The 20685-nt window shown below is 37.1% G+C and overlaps 1 protein-coding gene across 1 annotated transcript in view; it reads left to right on the forward strand.

Moving 5' to 3' along the window:
* The window catches only part of TAFA5 (TAFA chemokine like family member 5), a 405129-nt gene extending 390360 nt beyond the window's left edge, over positions 1-14769 (forward strand). The window contains exon 4 of the mRNA XM_030463485.1: positions 14737-14769. Coding sequence (XP_030319345.1) covers positions 14737-14745 — 9 coding nt within the window. The 3' untranslated portion in view covers positions 14746-14769. The remainder of the gene's footprint in view (positions 1-14736) is intronic.
* Positions 14770-20685: the final 5916 nt, after the last annotated feature.

Here is a 20685-nt window from a genome sequence, read left to right on the forward strand (position 1 = left end):
GCAGTTTATATGTGCATGGCCATGGATGCCTGGGCTATCTTTGAGAAAGATGACATATTGAAAATATTGATTTTTTATTTTCTAAACCTGGAGTCATCCCAAAATATTCCAGATGTCAGAGCTGTGACTTGCCACAGTGCCAGACTTTAAATGAAAATTCCCAGGAGATTTTACTGGTGGAATATGCAGATACGATACTATTTATAGAAAAATAAGAGTGTAAACAAATATGAACATACATACACATTTGAATGGAATATCGTGGTGAAAAGGTTTTCTACTACCCCTTGATACAACTGTTCTGTATTTTGAAAATGTTCTGCATGTTGAAAGAACAAGTACTACAGGTTAACTAAGCACACTTTGTTTAGAGTAAGTTTAAAGATTTGACAGTGAGAAAAGTGAACCATCTTCATGCCTTCCTTTTAGTCAGATAGTGTGGTTTTTAAAAGAGGAGGAAGAAGATTCAGGAATAATTTCAACCTGTCCATATCCAAATGTTAAATCAAGAAAGAATCAGAGCAATAACTGATGGCATTTGTTAACATTTTGAATTTTTATTTTGTTTTGACACTGAAGAACTTTGTTATCTTTAATTTTGGATTCCAAAAGAAACTTTTTAACTATATCAAAATATTTCTCATTTTCAGAAGTCTTAGGACCTTCTTTTTTTGTGATTAAGTGGCAATTAAAGTATGCTCCATTTCTACTCATGTTATAATAGGATGTATTGATCAAATAAATTTTAGGTATGTATTTTATTTTGTGATTATCTTATTAGGGCTAAATGCTACTTAACACGGATTAAATATCTGATCAAAGTGTTTCCTGACATTTCTGTAATGAAAAGAAGCTAAGCATCAAATGTACTAATTAGAAAAACAGTTGTTTTACTAATACTATCTTAGCTTGAAATATTTTTCTAAGAAGATGAAAACCTCATCTTATCTTTAGAAGTTGCATAGCTTACAGTTGTTTACAAAAAACCAACCAACCAACCAAACAAAAAAACCCAAAAACCCAAACTAACCCACAGATCAAAAAAAAAACAAGTAAACAAAACCAAGTATGGATCATATTTTCTAGTTATGAAAAACTAAATAATTAGTGACATCCAGATTCATTTCTCTATGTTAGGCCCTTACCACTTACATGGCTTCAGAAACCAGCTGATGTTAGTGTTGTCCATCATCAATGGAGAGACACAGATCCTTCCAAAAAGTAAGGTTTTATTTCATTTAAATGATAAAACCAATAGCATTTTCTCCTCAGAGGTTATTATTATGACTTATGTATTCCAACTGGAGGCACCTAAATACTAAGGTCTATGTATTTGCAGCATGCACTGAAAAAACTGTATTGCCACCTCAAAATGTCTGGCTTTCCATAAAAACTGTACTTGACTAGCAAAAATTATGGAAAAATGGGGTAACTACTCAGGAGGAATTTAGGAATATAGTCAAGTCATGTAGAAAGAAAATTAGAGAGACAAAGGCACAATGTGAGCAGAATCTCGCCACCTCTGTGAAGGATAACAAAAAGTCCTTCTACAGATACATCAGCAGCAAAAGAAGGGGCAAGGAAAACATCCATTCTTTACTGGACTCGGATGGGAATATAGTTGTCAAAGATGAAGAAAAGGCTGAGGTATTTAACACCTTCTTTACCCCAATTTTCAACAGAAAGACAGGTTACCCTGAGGACAGATGGCTTCTGGAGCTTATAGAAGGTGACAAGATTCTAAACAGCCCCCCTGTAATCCTGAAGGACACAGTCAGTGACCTACTGAGATGCTTGGATCCCCACAAGTCTATGGGACCAGATGGGATCCATCCAAGGGTGATGAGGGAGCTGGCAGAAGAGCTTGCCAAGCCTCTCTCTATCATCTACCAACAGTCCTGGCTCACCGGGGACATCTCAGATGATTGGAAATTGGCGAATGTCACCCCAATCCACAAAAAGGGATGGAAAGAGGACCCAGGAAACTACAGGCCCGTCAGCCTGACCTCAGTGCCTGTCAGGGTTATGGAACAGATCATCCTCAGTGTAATCACACAGCACCTGCAGGATGGGCAAGGGATTAGACCCAGACAGCATGGGTTTAGGAAGGGCAGGTCATGCCTGACCAACCTGATCTCCTTTCATGATCAGGTGACCCGACTGGTGGATGAGGGGAAGGCTGTGGATGTGGTCTACCTGGACTTCAGCAAAGTGTTTGACACCGTCTCCCACAGCATCCTCCTGAAAAAGCTGTCAGCCCACAGCTTGGACAGGAGCACCCTGTGCTGGGTTAAGAACTGGCTGGAGGGCCGGGCCCAGAGAGTGGTGCTGGACGGGGCTGCATCCAGTTGGCAGCCGGTCACTAGTGTGTTCCCCAGGGATCAGTGTTGGGCCCAGTTCTGTTCAATATCTTCATTGATGATTTAGATGAAGGGATTGAGTCCATCATCAGCAAATTCACAGACGACACTAAGCTGGGGGGGAATGTGGATCAGCTGGAAGGCAGGAGGGCTCTGCAGAGGGACCTGGACAGACTGGAGAGTTGGGCTGATTCCAATGGGATGAGGTTCAACACAGCCAAGTGCCGGGTCCTGCACTTTGGCCACAACAACCCCATGCAGTGCTACAGGCTTGGGACAGAGTGGCTAGAGAGCAGCCAGGCTGAAAGGGACCTGGGAGTCTGGATTGACAGGAAGCTGAATATGAGCCATCAGTGTGGCCAAGAAGGCCAATGGCATCCTGGCCTGTATCAGGAACAGCATCGCCAGCAGTTCCAAGGAAGTGATTCTGCCCCTGTACTCAGCCCTGGTGAGGCCACACCTCGAGTACTGTGTCCAGTTCTGGGCCCCTCAGTTTAGGAAAGATATCGAGGTCCTGGAGCAGGTCCAAAGGAGGGCAACCAGGCTGGTGAAGGGACTCAAGCACAGACCCTGTGAGGAGAGGCTGAGGGAGTTGGGGCTGTTCAGCCTAAAGAAGAGGCGGCTCAGGGGAGACCTCATCACTCTCTACAGCTACCTGAAAGGAGGTTGTAGCCAGGTGAGAGTTGGTCTCTTTTGCCAGATGACTTTCAACAAGACAAGAGGGCATGGTCTTAAGTTGTTCCAGGGGAAGTTTAGGTTAGATATTAGAAAGAATTTCTTTACGAAGAGAGTGATCAGGCATTGGAATGGGCTGCCCACTGAAGCAGTGGATTCTCCGTCCCTGGAGATATTTAAAAAGAGACTGGATGTGGCACTCAGTGCCATAGTCTAGCAACCGCAACGGTGGTTCAAGGGTTGGACTCGATGATCTCTGAGGTCCCTTCCAACCCAGCCAATTCTATGATTCTATGAAAACCATACATTCAGGCTTTGCCTGAAGGTAAATATAGGCAATTATAAGTGCCCAGCCTTTATTTTTCAGATAGAAGTATTACATGGTCTCACTGCAGCACAAACGTAACAGTGTGACACTGAAAATAAGACAAGCCAGTCAATTTTAACTAGCAAGTGATAATAATTATATAAATATTAAATGTCAGAATTAATCATATATATATATTCAAAGTAGCATAATTTATTACACAGTACTACCCCTTGGATGCTAAATGAAAAAAATATTAAGTTTAAAAATTTAACTTTTTGGAATATATTATTTAAATTAAGCAAAATTATTTAATTTTTTTTCATGTTCTTGCACCTCTTGAGTCTAGCAGTGATAAAACATTTTATCAAGAGAGTTAATCATTGTCTGCAGAGGAGAAATGCAACCAGCCTTAGAAACAGATGTGGCTGTTGGGGCAAATTTTATGCTTGTAAATTGTAAGGCTGTTTTTCAGTAGCACTTTCCTGCCTATGTTGTCAGTGGCTTCTATGAATCTCGCAGAATCTGTGGAACACACCCACATTGTCTCCTACATAGAGCAGATCTCCTCTCCTACTTTAAAAAAAAATTAAAATCTCTTTCTCTTTTTCATTTTTGTTTAATTAGTGATAAAGAGCCAATGTCACAAACCCCAAAAATATTCCTTCTTAATTAACCCTCACACAGTAATAGCTCCAAGAAAATATAGCCTAAACCAATGCTAAACCAATGCAATAAGATATACAGGTTTCCTACGTAACAGTAGAAACTCAGAACATGTGTTTTAAGTGGTGCATTAGTCCTGATCTGCATGCATGTATTTCATGGCCTCAAAGGAGAGACTGATCATTACTTCTTCCATCTGATATTTATGAAATGTTGCCTAGCATGTCTGGCAGTCAGTAATACATTTTCCTCTTTTTCTGTTTTGTCTCTTGTTTCTATAGCTTCTGAGCTTTGTGTGATTTCTCATAAAACATTCTCAAGTTTCACCCACGCAGGCCATCTGGATTATAGTTAATATTTTAGGACCTATCCCCTTAACTTTGATGTACTTTCCTGTAACTGCTAAAACATGGTGATATCTCTTCCTTCTGTGTTGAGAACCTCCCCCTCAGAAATCCAGACATATCAGAGGAACCAAAGGCTTAATACTGCCAGCAGCTGAAGCTTTTCAATTCCCTAGCATATTTTTTCAAATCTGAGAAAATCTATGATGAGAAAAATAAATCTGTGATTCTTCAGCAGCAAAAATCTTAACATAATGAAAAAAGTCCTAAAGTATAAAATACTATATTTTAAAAAAACCTTCATGTATTTCATTCCTGGAGTCAGTTTGTCTTATTATTAGATTATGAACTCAGAAATGGTACTGTGATGAGAAGCACCAGAACTGTGTGATCCACTGCACTAGATTCCCTGATGACATTGTCAATACTGTATCTTGATCCCTGTCTTCACTTGAAGCTTATTTTCTTCTCAGGTTCATTGAATTTAATCTTAGTAACTGTTTCATGAACCAGCAAGGTCCATTCTACACCTACGATTGGAACAAGTGAGGAATGGAAAACTGTTTTACTCTGATTTAATCCAGAAGTATCTTTTAAATAGCTCAGTCATTTTGAAGTGTTCTCAGGGTCTGATGTTACTGTTTGTCATTCTTATAATGTGAAAACAAGCTTGAAAGATAACAAAGGTCAGATAAATGTTTCTAAGAAACAAACTGACAGCTCTTATAGCACTTGTAATGACATGTGCTTAGTGTAATAAGACGCTTATCTCTGATCCCATCCTCCCATGCTCCTGAACTCCTAAGATTGTGTGATCACTGCAGTGACATTTCTCTCTTAAAGATGGACCCACTTAGTTAACTGAACTGTGATTGTTTGCTTCTTAGGCATAGGGACTGAATCCAGAAGAAATGCTCAGTCACAAGAATATAGTTTGGGCAATGATGCATGTGGAATTACACTAAGGTTTAGTGTGTCACTCCTGACTAAATGAGGCCCACTGAGTCACAATCAAGAGCTGCTTGAGATTCTTCCACTTGAGAAAAGACAATAAGGGCAGAGTTTTGTTCCCTGAAGGCATGTGTCCAGGGTAGCCTAAATGCTCCAAGAATAAGATGTGTTCAGAAGTGAACATGTGTAACACCAAACCTCTTGAAAGAGAGCTAGAGATCGGGGGGGATGCCCAAGAATGTCACACAGGCACTAAGTGTTCATGTTTAGGCAGAACCGAACTCTAGGTTTAGTGGTCCCTGGCTGAGATTGCTCTTAATCATGACATATAGGTACTTACATTTAAGTGTCATAGTCTGTGAATTTTACCCAAGGAAATTGTAATAATGAGGAGTTGAAGGGCTGTTGTGGAAAAGACACTGGGCTAGGAATCCCTAAAATCTTGTTGAAAAAGGTTACTACAAGCTAGGGTATTTACCTCATTTCTGTGAGAGGTACATGAAACTAGATAAGTTAATAAGATTTGTGGAGACTGATATCTTTCTGTGTTAAGAGAAGATCCGATTTACTTGAACTCATGCTGTCCAAAAGGTGTACTGCCGATGCTTTTATAAAGTTCTGTCTTTAGCTTGTGTAGAACTTATTGTAAATGATAGATTTCTTGACAGTTGCCAGTTTATATTTTCTGTTCTGTTGTTTGTTTTCAGTTTACTGCAGAAATCTGATTCCCCCCAGCACTACTTGCCAAATATCACAGAAATGGGCTGGGGAGAGTAATGCTGGTCTTGCCAAAAAAATTTAGATCCAATATGTTGCACAGTGTACAGAGCACTCTGCCTCCAGTAGACAGTGACTCACTGGTTTCTTTTTGAAATATTGCATAGTGACATAGTCCTTAGTTTGTCTTAGGTTCAAATATATTTTCACTGTTAATCAAAACACTACACAGTATAATGCATTCAGGTGTCTGCTTTGCCACTAAGGGATTAATAATGTTATAATTGGTTAGTTTGAGACAGTGATCCTTAAATTACCTGTCTCATCCTTCTTCCCAGCTTTGCTATTGTTGTGGAAAACTTAAAACTGGAGAATGACTGTAGATGTACAAAAGGATATTTTAGTTTGGATTATAAGAATAGATCCCAAATCAAACAAAGTGTTTCCTGAAAGGAAGTACAAGAGGATGTGAAAGTCTGCAAAGGTGTACGGATATGTTGTCATTAAACAGAGGATAAACATATATCGCTATATGCAAAATTTTCTGCTCCTTACCCTGTTCAAAAATACCCTTCACCTCTCCAAATCTTGTAGAGAATACCCAAGTCAGTACATTTTCCACTATCCTTTCCAAATATTTATGGTTGCATGAAGAACTGCAGGATCACTAAAAAAACCTTAGTTTTAATCTGACACAAGACAGGAATGTTTACCTTTTCAGGAATACACATTTCAGCTTCCTGAAGAACCTCACTGTATCTGTGGTGAAATGTTTCAGGGAGATATTTTTAACATTTTATAATGTTTCTTTGAGGCTAGAATCTAAATCTCATAAATCTGTTAAAAAGGATGTAACAGTGTTAGTCTGGGAGTTTTTGGTTTTGCACTGAAACTGAGTAGAGGAGGTTTAAAAAGCTGAACTAATTTGTGCACGATTGTGTTATTTTAGATGTACGTATTAGAAAACTATCTAAGAACAATTCTGGTTCAGAAAATACTATCTTTAGAAAAAGTGCCCTGCTTTGCAGTGGGTGTAAGGACTATGAGCATTGGTGGGCTTTCTTCTGTTTCTGTATCCACATGCACGTGAGCTTTGTAGAAAGCCACACTTGCTTTTCTGTGTTTGCAGTGGATGCCTGTATGTTATTTCTCAGTAGAATGCTATGTATGTGCTTGCTCTCATAGCCCCTGAAAAAGGGCTATGAGAGAATAAAAACTTTCCTGCATTCTTTTTGCCTGACCTACATATATATATATATAAATATATATATATTCCTCCTCTACTCCCTCTCCCAGTTGCCCACTTACTGCTTCTCTTCAAGTCATAGACAAAGGCTAAGCAGACTAATTTTAAAAACAGAGATTTATTTCGTATACACAGCATATTTATAAAGACTGCTTGTTAAAAGTCATCTGCTGTGCTACATTGCTTCCTGGAATGATGTGAAACATGACTGCTTTCTTAAGCAATAAATCTCAGATGGAATACATAAAGCATGCACAGTATCTGGCTGCTGAACACTGACTACTCAGTTCCTTCACTAGCAGTTGAAATTCCTATTTAAAGCTCATTCTTCTTCATAAGTCAGAATTATCTCTTTTAATTGATGAAATATTCTAAATATTCCTTCTAATAGCATGTAACATTTCCAGTGTATTATCAGTTTAACTATTTTCACAGTCAATCTTAGGAAAACACTCTACCAAAGTTTATTGAAAGTTTGAGACTAACCTTGCTCCAGACCATCTTCCTGTCAATAAGATGTCAATGACAGATACCTCTGAAGAATTTTTTCCTCTAATTAGGAAAGAAAAAAGAATAGCTTAGATCTGTCCATGGACTTCAGTGCTAGCTGCTGTGGGGTTTTTTATGTTTTGTGTTGTTTTGTTTTCATTTTTTTTTCCATTAAATAGACTAGTAAACTTTAATGATATGCAAGATTGTTTTTTAAACATTTAAAATAAAGTTCACATCACCCTCTCCACGAGATATTCTTCTATTTTGGAATACAAGGATTTCATGGAAGATCATTGCATTTAACATATTTTTACTAGCATATTTTTCTCAAGAAGGTTTGATATAATTAGGTCATCATAGAATCACAGAATGATTTGCATTGAAAGGGACCTTAAAGATCATCTTGTTACAACCCCACTGCCATGACCAGGAACACCTCCCACTAGACCAGGTTGCTCAAAGCTCCATCCAACCTTACCTTGAACACTTCCAAGAACAGGGCATCCATAACTTCCCTGAGCAACCTGTGCCAGTGCCTCACCACTCTCTTAGTGAAGAATCATGTTCACATGTGTTCTTTTCTGTTTAATAAATACTAACCATTTCCCTACTGCATAAAACACTGAAACTGCAAGAATTCAAGTAGCTTTTTCTCTTTAGTCCCAATATTTTGTTACAGAATAAGGGAATTTGGTAATGCTGCCTGGAAAATGCCCCCTGAGGATGCCCCTACCCTGCTCCTGACTTTCTTATGTCTGTTAATATTTGTTAATCACACAGAATTACAGAATCATTCTGGTTAAAAAAGACCTTTCAGGAGTCCAACTGTAACCTAACTCTACCAGCTATTAACCTATCTATACCTGGCCCAGTGCTTAAACCACATTCCCAAGCACTACATCTACATGTCTTTTAAGCACCTCCAGGGATGGTGATACAACCACCTCCCTGGGCAATCTGTTCCAGTGTTTAATTAGCCTTTCAGTGTAGAAGTTGAATCTAGTATCTAACCTAAACCTTCTCTGGTGCAAGTTAAGAGCATTTTGTCTTGTCCTGTTGCTTGTTACTAGGGAAGAGAGATCAACCCCTGCCTACCTGCAGCCTCTTTTCAGGTAGTTGTAGAGAGCCATAAGGTCTCCCCTCAGTCTGCTTTTCTCCAGACTATAAACAGCATGCTTTCAATATACTCAGAATTCAGTATACATTAATTTAGTACATTTAAATGCGGATTCTTAAATCCAGTAGTGTTATAAACTGAACCTGTCTCCTATCTTAGAGAAAAGTCTCAGTAATTATGAATCCAGGTTGGTTTTGATGTACCCTGAGCAAAGCCCATGGCTATTAGTATACATCTTCAGTCATACTAATATTATAGTATCTTTTATTTAAAGAGTAAAAAGGAGGTAGAAAAGTAGTAATGTTTCAAGTTTATGATTCCATGCCAGTTACAAATCGTTCTTATTTTTACCTGCTATTAAGATTCATATAGGTGCATTTTAGAAGAGAAAAAATTAATGCAATTGGGTTACTTGCTCAAGGCCTTTACCTCGAGCTATTTTTTTGTCTGGTTTTCACATGAGAGATGAAAACTCACCATTTTGCATTAGTGTGCCTTACAAGATGTGTAATCCTCTCCCTCATTCCACCTTTCCATCCACATTGCTTCAAAGAACTGGTTTTAGACTTTAGTGGGAGACAGAATGAGACCTGCCTGGCTCTTTTGTTATCCACAATAGCTCCAAATGGTCCTCCAGCCGAAAATCTGCCATGACTGCCTTAATGCTCAAGGCTTTTAAGGTTCTGAGCAGAAACTCTTGCTGCCATCTCTTCTGTCACCTCCACTGCTTTTCCTTAGCATGTGTTCATATGCTGCAAAGGAAGCTTGCATATATATATATATATATATATATATAATAGAATCACACAATGCCAGGTTGGAAAGATCATCTGGTCCAACCTTTCTAGGTAGGGAGATGGTTTAGATGCAATGGCCAAGCACCTTTTCAAGCTGAATCTTTAAAGTATACACTGTTGGGGAATACACCACTTCTCCAGGGAGATTGTTCCATTATCTGAGTCTTAGTATAAAGAAAAATTTTATTCTGATGTTCAGTGGAGATCTCTCCAGCAGATACCTAATTTGAAGAGAGTCTCAGAGATGGAATAAGTACTTTTTTTCTGCATCTGACTTGAATAGTAGAAGTGAAAAAGCCCAAACAGTGGGAATTAAAGAAAGGACATGTTTTCTTAGAAGGTGGCTAATAATTGGATTCTGCTATCTGTAACTCATGAATGCTACTTTGTTGATGTGGGACACAGAAAGTGTACCTGTATGTAGGCTGCCTAATAAGCTAGGCTGCTTTTTCTAAATGTTCACAAACAAGCACAGACACTAGATTTGATTCAGTCTTATTATTCCTAGTTCTGCATGTACTGCATTTTGAACTTGGAAGATGTCCTTCCTGTGGTTAGCTCAGCAAGACAGAATACACTATTGCTAAGTATAGTAGCTTCCATTTTTCTCTTTCTTAGTCCTAATAGCCACAGACACTTTAAGGTTATATTAACATGTCTCTTTCTGAAGACTATACAGACTAATTTGCATATATGAACAACATGGAGAAAGCAAGAGGAAGGGAGCAAAACAGAATAAATTTGCAGTGGGGACTGTGGGAGTTCTCGTAAGTGCAACAGGTCATTGCTTGGATCATGACCAGAAATTTGCCTATTTCTTTCTGTGTAACATGAGGTATCTTTTGTATCTTTCTTTCTGCATTATACATGCTTAGTTATTCAGGGATCTGGAAAGGACAACTGGAAGTGCAGAGAGGAAAGACATGCTGTTGATCTGACTTGCAGTCAGTTGGTGTATATTTTTGGAACTGTTTCCATTATGAGTTTACTTGTGAGACAGAGACTGGCCCAGACAGTCTTTGGGAATTATCTTTGTGGAAAGTGTTGTGAGGTTTAGCAGTAACAGTACAATAAGAAAAAAAAAAAAAACAAACAACAAAAAAACCCAAAACAAACAAAAAAAACCCCAAAAGTAATTTACACTGGTGGGTGCTATACACAGTCCTGACAGAGGCTTTTGTAAGACTGCAGCTGAAAGTGTAAAATACACAACTAGTTCAGTTGTTAGGCAACACTGAAACCTCATTAATATGAGAAATTAGTTTGTAGGCATCCAGAAAAAAATCAGAAATAAGTGCTGGAACCATGATAGATAATTCAGAGCTGTCATCACAGAGTACCAATGTAAGTTTAACAGGCAGTCATGTAAAAAGTACTTGGCTACTGTAGGAAAAATAATAACTTTAGTTCACTCTGACTTTGGTTTTTATTCTCAAAATATAGAGTATAAACCAGACGAAACTGTTAAATCCTTAGCAGGCTTGACACGGTATTGTTGGTATTTATGTGGATTCCATTTAAAATAAAAGGTCAGGCCTGACAAGCTTGAAACTCAGTCCTGACTCTGTAAATATTTGCCAGTTACAGTAAGCCTGACTCAATTTTCTGGTTTGCGATGAGAAATTGAAACATTTTGTCATTAAATTCAATCCTAGATATCTCACGAAAGATAGAGGTTTTGGGGAGATTTTATTTTGATAGAAAGCCTGTGTAAATCAGCAAAGCACCACATATTCCCATCTTCTCAAGGTGACTTGTATATCTTGTTTCCTTTGCTTTGACTAAAGGAATGAACCAACAAATTATTTTATGTGCCATTAGGGCACAGTTGGAGATAGACAGTCCCTTAATCTATTCCTTCCAGAGTAAGACAAATGAAGTGGACTGTGTTATAATTGCTCTAATAAGCCAAAACACTCTCAAGACATATTCAAGCCACCCAAGAACTATAATAAGATATATATATAGTAACATGAAATGTATGGTTTCTCATGCTTTTAATTATATATCAATATTTAGTACAGAAAATTATTTTTCCTCTTGAGCAGAATTCTGTGCAGCACACAAGACTTTGGGCTTCCATCATATAAGAAACCAGATAATGCACAGCAACATTTTTTATCTCTGATACTAGATGCCCACTCAATATCTCAGTGTCGAACAAGTTCAAGAGTTCTCCAGACTTACAGCCAGAACATTTGACTATTTCAGGAGGAAGCAGAAGCTGTTTTCTGGAGCACTGGAGAGAAATGCTGGGTTTGCTGAAGTCAGTGACAAGCAGACTTGTGCAGCGGTACTGAGAACTGACATGAGTTCTTTGTAGAGACAGAAAAGAAAATCTTGTACTACATAATTGGTACTCAGGCTCTCCTTCATTTGTTGCTGCTGAGAATTTCCTAAGTGAAGAGAGAAAAGGAACAAAATAATGCTAACATATATTTCCCAAGCACTAAAAAGTTTGTTTTGTTTAGCTATTAAATTTACAGATGTCATTGCAATTTATTGACCTAATTAATATTCTAGAAATGGTTGCCAAGCAGTCATCAAGAGCACTATTTTCCTTTAAACTTGCTTATCAGGGATGTGGTACCTTTCATGATTTTAACTACCAGCATAAATAGTCAACAAGTCCTTTCTATGGTCATTTTGAGAATCCCTCTTTTCTCTTGCTTCATCTGCTTGGTTTTCTGTGGTTTACCTGTAATGAGGAATGGATGGACTAAAAACAGGAGGTGGGAGGGTACATGTGCATTCTCTGCCTCTTCTCTGGATACATCATGCTCTCTCCTGTCTTCTACTTTTTATCTGTTGTACCTATTACCTATCTTACTTCTTTTCATGCTTTCATTAGTAAGTTATATTTAAACTCCCCTGGCTAAACTATGCCTTTTTTGCCGCTCTCTCATTCTGTTTTCTCCTGTCATTGTCCAAAGGCCTCCTGTTCTCTAATCAGTTCCTCTTCCTGCCATCATTTTATTTTAAGCCTGCTATCTGCCCTGCCTCAGCGTTTTTGAAATGCATAATTGTCTCCCTTCTCCTCTCCTTTGTTTAAAAAGTTGTTACCATATTCACGCAGCAGGGACGAGCAACATGGAGACAGGGAGTGGAAGTCAGGAAGAAAGCTTTTATATCCATAAAATGACAAAGCAGCAGGTATCTGCAAATGAGTGTGGTTGTAACTGATTTTTCTCTCCATCTTGGGAAAATATATAATAGAGAAGCAGGCTATGAAAACACTGAACCCACAGTCCATCAGCAGTTTACACTGTTGCTATGAGCTTTGGGCCATTCCAGCATAATTCAGAAAAGATGGAACTAAGTAATCCTAACTCTTACCACAACAGTAGTTTACTTTGAGACCTAATAAACTGTATATCTTTTGCTTTGTGTCTCGCTGCCTAGAAAGTATTGCTGCCTTAAAAGTTGTGTTCTTTGGTAATATGAAGAAAAATAGTGGGCATGGCAGAAACCCAAAGAAAGAGTATAAAGTGGAAATAGAACAATTAATAGAAGCAAAACTTTAAATTATTTTTTCTTGCTGAATGTGTATTTCAAAAGGGGAATATAACACAATAATCAACCAGGTTTTTTGCCTTCAGCCTGTCTGAGGCCATGTGGTTTGGAGATCTGATCACTAGTCCGAAAAGGAAAGGCTCTTTGCAAGATTTCTGGGGTGTTTTTTCCTGGAAAAGGTGAGAGGATAACAGCAGAAATCTGACATACACTTTATGCCTTATAAGGAAAGTATTCATCTATCTATCTATCTATCTATCTATCTATCATCTACTAACCTATCACTCTATCTACCTACCTACCTACTTAACTACCTACCTATCTGTCTGTCTATATTTCTAAACACATATATAGAATGATCCATATGTTTCAAGCTGTCACTAAATTGATTTGGGGGCAGGTGTTTCTTACATTTACTGCTCTGAGGGTTAGGTTAAAAACTCTAAATTTAATACATGGCTTGAAACAAGTGAATTGGATTTTCTCATTTATTTTGCTGTTTCTCATTCACTACTAAGCATTTTCTGAAGTTATGCTATGCATGATATTTCCATAAGTAATAACAGTTCTGATTATTTGGAGAGACAGAACAATGCCAAAGCAGGAGATAGCACTAGAAACGTCAAACAGCACTTTTTAACAATCATGCTTGCTTAATACATTTCAACACATCTTGTCTTGTACAGTATCTATGTAATTTTAAAAACATCTCTAAACTGATTTGTTAGGTAAGCATGAGTAGCTGGCTCCTTATTGTATAAGTCAGTCATTACTTTTGTGTTTGTGCTGTCTTCCAGTACTCTTTTTTTCTTTAATATTGTGAACTTTGATTTCATTTCTCTTTAAACCACTGCATCCATCCTGTTTTCTTCTGAACAGATTTATTGGTCAGCTTTTTGCTCATTTTCATTCTCTTGCTTTTTTGTAGTATTGCTTCGGGTTTTTTTTCCTGCAATGTAACTAAAACTATTTGATGATTAAATTGACTAATAATAAATAGTATTTACATCAATTTGCACTTGTATTAGCATCGCTAGAGGGCAGTATTGATTAAATTAGGTGCACTCTAGTACTTTTCAGAAACTTTAGGCAGAAAAGCCTCAGTATAAAGATCCTTATGTTTTTGATAAATTGTTATAGCTTTCACACTCATTTGTCATCACATCTATACAGAAAAATTAATAGTAATCTTAATCACCGTCTATATTAGATATTGTTATATGTAACTAATGCAAGTAAAAGAACATTATGTGACATTTTTTATGAAAAAAAACTCGCATGGAGCATGGTAGAAATTAGATGGCATTGACGTAAATTACCATTTATATGCATGACTTTATTAGAAATAATTATTAGAGTGTTAATTTTAAATAATAAATAGAATTACAGGTTTGTTCACATGCTGTTTCTCAGGGAAGATGCTTGCTGTGAAAAATAAATATCTTCTAGTTCATTAACAATCTCCTTGTAAAATCTCAGTACAGTACATTTTAAAATAGTGGACAGCAAAGATAACCAGACACTGACTCATTTATTCTTATTGATTTACAGGTCTCCTGACAAATGCAGCAACACAGAATCCTCATAGGAGTGGTTTAGGCTCTGTGTGGGCTACTTAACTTAGTCAAGTTTCACTGCTGTGGATCATCATCCGTTATATGTCATCAACTCAACTGTCTGTTTCTCTGTATCTCATGAATGACAGCATATTCCTCTACATTATGAGCTAAAGTTTGTTCTACCATACTAAGGATCACTGGACTAAGGAATATAGAAAAAGAGATATGCTTGGGCATTAGCAATACAAAAAAGTTCATGGTTAACGTTTCATCTGCGTTATACACCACTGCTGGACTTGCTGTTACCTACATGTTTTAATCTGAAGAGTCTGCTACAATGAAGAGTATCATCCCAATCAGCCTTAGAGAAGACTGTTTTGCCTATGGGAGGACACTGAGGTGCAAAAGAGAAACTCTTCTTGTGCCCTAAACTGTCTGAATTGCTTTTATTTTCGTATACTTTCAGTATATACAATAGACCAAAGAGCAAAATCTATTTTAAAGTGGACACAATCTTACTGTTAACAGTTATAACATTAAATTGTAGGAAGTCTCCACAAAGACATGATTCCAGCCTTCACAAAGCTGAGATGTTGTTGTACAGCAGAAGTCTTTCTGGGAAGCTGCAGTAAAAACTAACTCAGAGACCTGCTCTTGAAATGCCACGTTCAAGAGAACATAATGGAGCATTGACAGAAAACAACCTGTTTAAAAAACTTGGACAAAAAGAACACAAACTGTCTACATGGCACCTTTATTGCTCTGTACTTAGATTGACTTTCTCGTACTAAAATCATTTTCAGTTTTAACCAGTTAAACATGCCTCTTCTACAGTTCCATTTTTGATAGTTAAAGTTGGATAATACAGTATTTGCAAAAGAGCATGTTTGGTCATCTGTGGCCTATGTCTCATCTGATACACCATTTAGCACCAGAAAGCAAATTAAAGAGAAAACAAAAGTAACACTTGTTTGAAAGAGATCATTAAATGTATTTTGAAAAGCCTAAAGTTATATATTTAACAGTTTTTATATGTTGTATATTTGTAGAAATCCTATTTAACAATTAACGTGATAACTCTGACTGTCAGACAAGTGGTTCAGAGTTAAGTTGTGTTTTATTACTTCAGTTGTCTCTGAAGTGACTGGTGTCCTTTGCTTTCTTCCATTAGGACATTCTGGATGTAAAGCATGACCAGAGAGGACTGTGTAGAAAAAGCAAAGAATAATGTTGTTTATATTACATAAATGCATTCAACCATTGCACTGTTGGAAGGCATTTTTTATTTTTATTTTATTTTTATTTTTTGTCTTATGTACTGATAAAAATAGAGTGTAAAATATTTTACTTATTGCACTTCATAGTAAGTTTGGTTTTCCTTCCTTCCTTCCTTCCTTCCTTCCTTCCTTCCTTCCTTCCTTCCTTCCTTCCTTCCTTCCTTCCTTCCTTCCTTCCTTCCTTCCTTCCTTCCTTCCTTCCTTCCTTCCCTCCCTCCCTCCCTCCCTCCCTTCCTCCCTCCCTCCCTTTTCTCCCTCCCTCCCTCTTTCCCCCCCCCCCTGCTTTTGTGTAAAGGTCAGTTTGAAGCCTGTTCCTTGATCCAGTATTCAGTGTTTTACCTCATTGTCAGAAAGCCCACTTTTTCAGCATTATTGGTTAGTGAAAAATTAGCAAAGACAGCATAGATGAGGGGGAACTTATGATAAAAACAGAGTAACAAAAACCTGTTCCCTTTTACTGTACCATTCAGTATGTAAGTTTGGTACATATTGATATGTTGCAATCAAAAAGGGAGCTTAATTTCTTCCTGGCAAGTTTTATGGTTTCAAGTATACTACCTAATACTCCAATTAACTTTTAGTGTTATGCTAGTTCTATTCTACTAAAGAAAAATATATAGAGATTGTTCAAGTGACCATAGATGAAAGGTAAAAAAAAATGAGAAGTTGATTAAAGAAATCTTTTGAAAGCCTGCTCTAATACTGAGGCTTATTTAACACAGAGGTTGCAGGAAACATGAACTATAGGTAATTTTGTCTTCAAGTAAAATAAATATATTCAAAATTCTTATATAATCTTAGGATTTTGACCAGTGTCAAAGTAGCGATTAAAGCCTAGCCACTTGAAAAGTGTTATGGACTGACTGCACTACAAATTACCAATGTCAGGTTTAACATGTCATGCAATAAATGATGGTAAATACATTTACTGTACATGTAGACCTCAAGAGCCAGATCCCTCACTCTACCAACTCTGTGTTTTGATTTATTTTAAAGGGAGTGTACTAGCCTTATTTAGTAAACACAGAAAAACTAAAGATGTGACATAATTTTTGTTGCTTTACAGTATCCAGTTTTGTGTTGGTTCAGCTAAATTATGAAAAATAAAGAAAATCCTTTTATAAGTGAGACTTTTGTTCCCTGAGCATGACATCACCAAAGGAATTTCAACAGATGATAAATAAGATGGGGCCACAGAGAGGAAGACTTAGTGATGGGATGGGAAAGTGAGGCCCTCGGTTATGTTTTGAAATGGAAGTTTTGCCCTTCCCTTTTCAAGTCTCGGTAACTTCACTGTGGTATGCTCAGTTATAATTCAGATTACTGTTGCGTATTTTCTGGAAATCAGATCCAATTAGAAAGGACATCTGAAGTCTTTACATCGAAAATCATAACTTCCAGTCAGTTCTGAATATGCAAGCTTATGTCGGGTTTTTTTGTTTAGTTGTGGGTTTTTTTGTTGTTGTTGTTGGTTTTTGGTTTGTTTGTTGTTGGGTTTTTTTAATACTTTAAATGCTCACCATAAAGTAGATGTACATTGTGTATAAGGTCAACTCCGGACAATATCAAAGACAAAAGATTCTGATTATTCATCAGAGAAGAGTCTTGTTGCTGAGTCTCCGGTGTGCAACAGATGCCTCATGGCACTTGAAATGTCTTTTGTACTTTTCCCTCTTCCCCCAAAATGTACAGTTTCAAACAAACAAAATATACTGCCTGCCTTTGTCACTGTGAATTACTACTCTAAGAGCAGTGGTGAAATGTTTCTCTCAGGAACAGTATGTTTTCAGAATATTGTGAACTTCTAATTTTACAAAACTAAGTTACATAAAAAATTGTTTCTGAAAGTATTTTATGTGCCTCTTCCAAAGCAAAATTTGAAACACTGAGGGGAATGTCTTATTTGAATGCTATTAAATATCCTTCATTACTCAGCTTGCAAACACGTAACTTTTTCAAAACACACCTGAAGATTAGCAAAAGAATACAGAAAAACACGTAATAGATTAAGGAAAATAACCTCCAGAAAAGCAGTCAATATGACTCATCACTTACCAACTCCATAATTATGCCTTTAGCTTTTTTTTTTTTTTTTTTTTTTTTTTTTTTTTTTTTTAGCACTTCATGTCTTCTCTGCAGTATCTTAGATTTTATGCATGTGGTATCCTCAATCATTCACTTGTTTACTGAAAGTGTACCCACATGCCATTGCATAAATCTTTAACCCAGGCACTTGCTATCTTATAAAGCCTATTCATCACAATTGTGAGTACTAATTAGAGTGTCCAGAAGAAAATAAAGAATTCAACACTGTGTCTGAAGAGCCTGTGTGACTATGAGGAACACCTGAACTAGAAGGTGGTAAATTGATTGGTTGACGGGAAAATATAAGCTCACTGCCTGGGCCACTGAACTAGTGGAAAGAAAAAAGCAGAAGCCAACATTGGATGTAGACACACAAGCTGGAAAAAAAAAACAACCAAAAACAAAAAACCAAAACAAAACAGATTTTGTTCAAAAGGGAAAAACTGAACCCACTTGCATCACATAAACATAGATATATACAGTACCTCTCCTGCTATAAAAAATACAGAATCAGGAGTCTGCATTTAATGATTTATATATTAGTATTTATCTTAAGAATAACATGCACATGAATAACAACCAAAGAGCAAGGATGGGTTGATTTGGGATGTTGCACCCAGCTACATAAGCAGACACTCCTCCCATTATCCCATTAAAGGGACAAAGTGACAAACAATATGAAAATGGAAGCCTTTGGCACATAACTTTCAAGATCTAAAACTGTTCCAGATGAAATACTGGATCACTAAAATCTAGAATAGTATTTTGCATGAGGTTTGGGATGGAAAAAATGAAGACTGGATTAGAACCACCATGAAACAGCAGCAAATAGGCCCAGTTTCTGATTAGCAATGCAAACTCTAGCAGAATAAGTTTAGTCAGAGGAGAGTTCCTCTACTGGTGAGAATTTTTCCAAGGCAAAAGACCCTCATAACTACCATGTTGCTTCCCAAGGAGCACAGGCAGCTGGTTATCATTACTAAAGCTTGTAAGAGCTCCTCTCTGTCATTATAACTTACATAGGACTGCAAACCAGCTTGTTTTTCAAGCAACTTCAAGATGAGCTAAGAGTAAAAGTGATTTCCAGGTATTTTTACTCCTACTGCTCCAAGCCTGAGAAAACACTTCACAGAAATCCCAATTACAACAGTAATTCTCTAGCTGGAATAGATTAATGATTCTCTGAGGAGAATGATTAATGTAAATGAAAGTGATTTGCCACCTTTGTGGTAAAAATCATAAAGGCCTGAAAAGCTGGTACATATAATAGATGCAAAGAAGTAATTCATGCTTTTATTTTCTTCCCTCAGGTATATTTATTCCACCCTCTTCAAAGAGGATTGATGTCAATGGAGTTCAGCCAAGTGCTTCCTCAGAGTTGATGCCATGTCTTAACTAGAATTTCTTTAAAATTACTGTGTTCTTCAGGTGGCAAAATATATCATAGCCTTCCCTGAAGAGAAGTTTCTTCTGATCTTCCAGCTTGATCTATTCTTGAGACCAAAGAAAAATGCAGTTTCTATGTGCATTTTTGCCTTACATAATTACAGAACTTACAAATAAGTAACTATTTTTAAATTATTTTTCTCAATTTGTTTTTCTAACATCACAGAATTGGAGTGACATTGAAGCAATGGATCTCAGGCTGGGTTTAGGTGACTAAGGATGGACAGAAACCATCTGATTTAAAGCTGGGGCCTGAGTAAAGAAAGGAAGCCAAGACAGCAACTGAAAAGAAAACAGGACCAGAGAAAATGAAAGATTTTTTTATTTCAGAGCATTTAGTATTTAGCATCTAGTAAGTGCTTTTTACTGTTTTTGAGTGCTAGGAGGGACAGAGTAGACTTTGAAACAGGGAAATATGAAAGAAAACATTATTTTAACTGCAGAGATAAGAATTCTACTGATAATATGGTTCTCTTCTTTTGAGATTTAAGTCCCATTAACATTTGAGACCCATAGGTAATATGCAAAAGGTAATCCTGTCATTGATTAAAAATAAACTAAAAAATAGGAAAAAATTGGAATTACAATAGGACAGAACAGGCAGTGACTAGTAATGAACCTTTCCATGAGAGGTTCAACACGTGTTCCTGTACTGCTTTTGACTATGAATGAAATATGAACACTGAAAATTGCGTAATTTATTAGTAAATTACAGAGATTGAGGAAGATATGGGATGCATGTGAAGATATAAAAGAGATGTGAAGATGTATAGGGACAAAACGGGCCACAAAATCATTCAAAATATGGTAATCTGCAGATTAGTTTCAATTTAGTTTGTTATCATTACCTTAAAAAGCGGTTTAAAACATCATGAGAACTTGTCTATCTTCCTCCGCTGAATAAGATGCCCATGTATATTGCTATATGATCAAGGAGAGAGACAGGTTAGTAGCCAGGCATAACAATACACATCAGCCACCTAAGGCAGGCACTATAGTGACAGGAAATGTTGACAACAGCTGTCATCTGAAATTACTGAGTTGCAAAGGTGCTAACAGAGGGTTGGCAGTAGCAACATAAGCCAGTTTATTAATGTACACTGTGTAAAATAGGAGCTCACAGAGCCCCAGTG

Source organism: Calypte anna, chromosome 1, assembly GCF_003957555.1.
Source record: "Calypte anna isolate BGI_N300 chromosome 1, bCalAnn1_v1.p, whole genome shotgun sequence".
Classification (NCBI taxonomy): domain Eukaryota; kingdom Metazoa; phylum Chordata; class Aves; order Apodiformes; family Trochilidae; genus Calypte; species Calypte anna.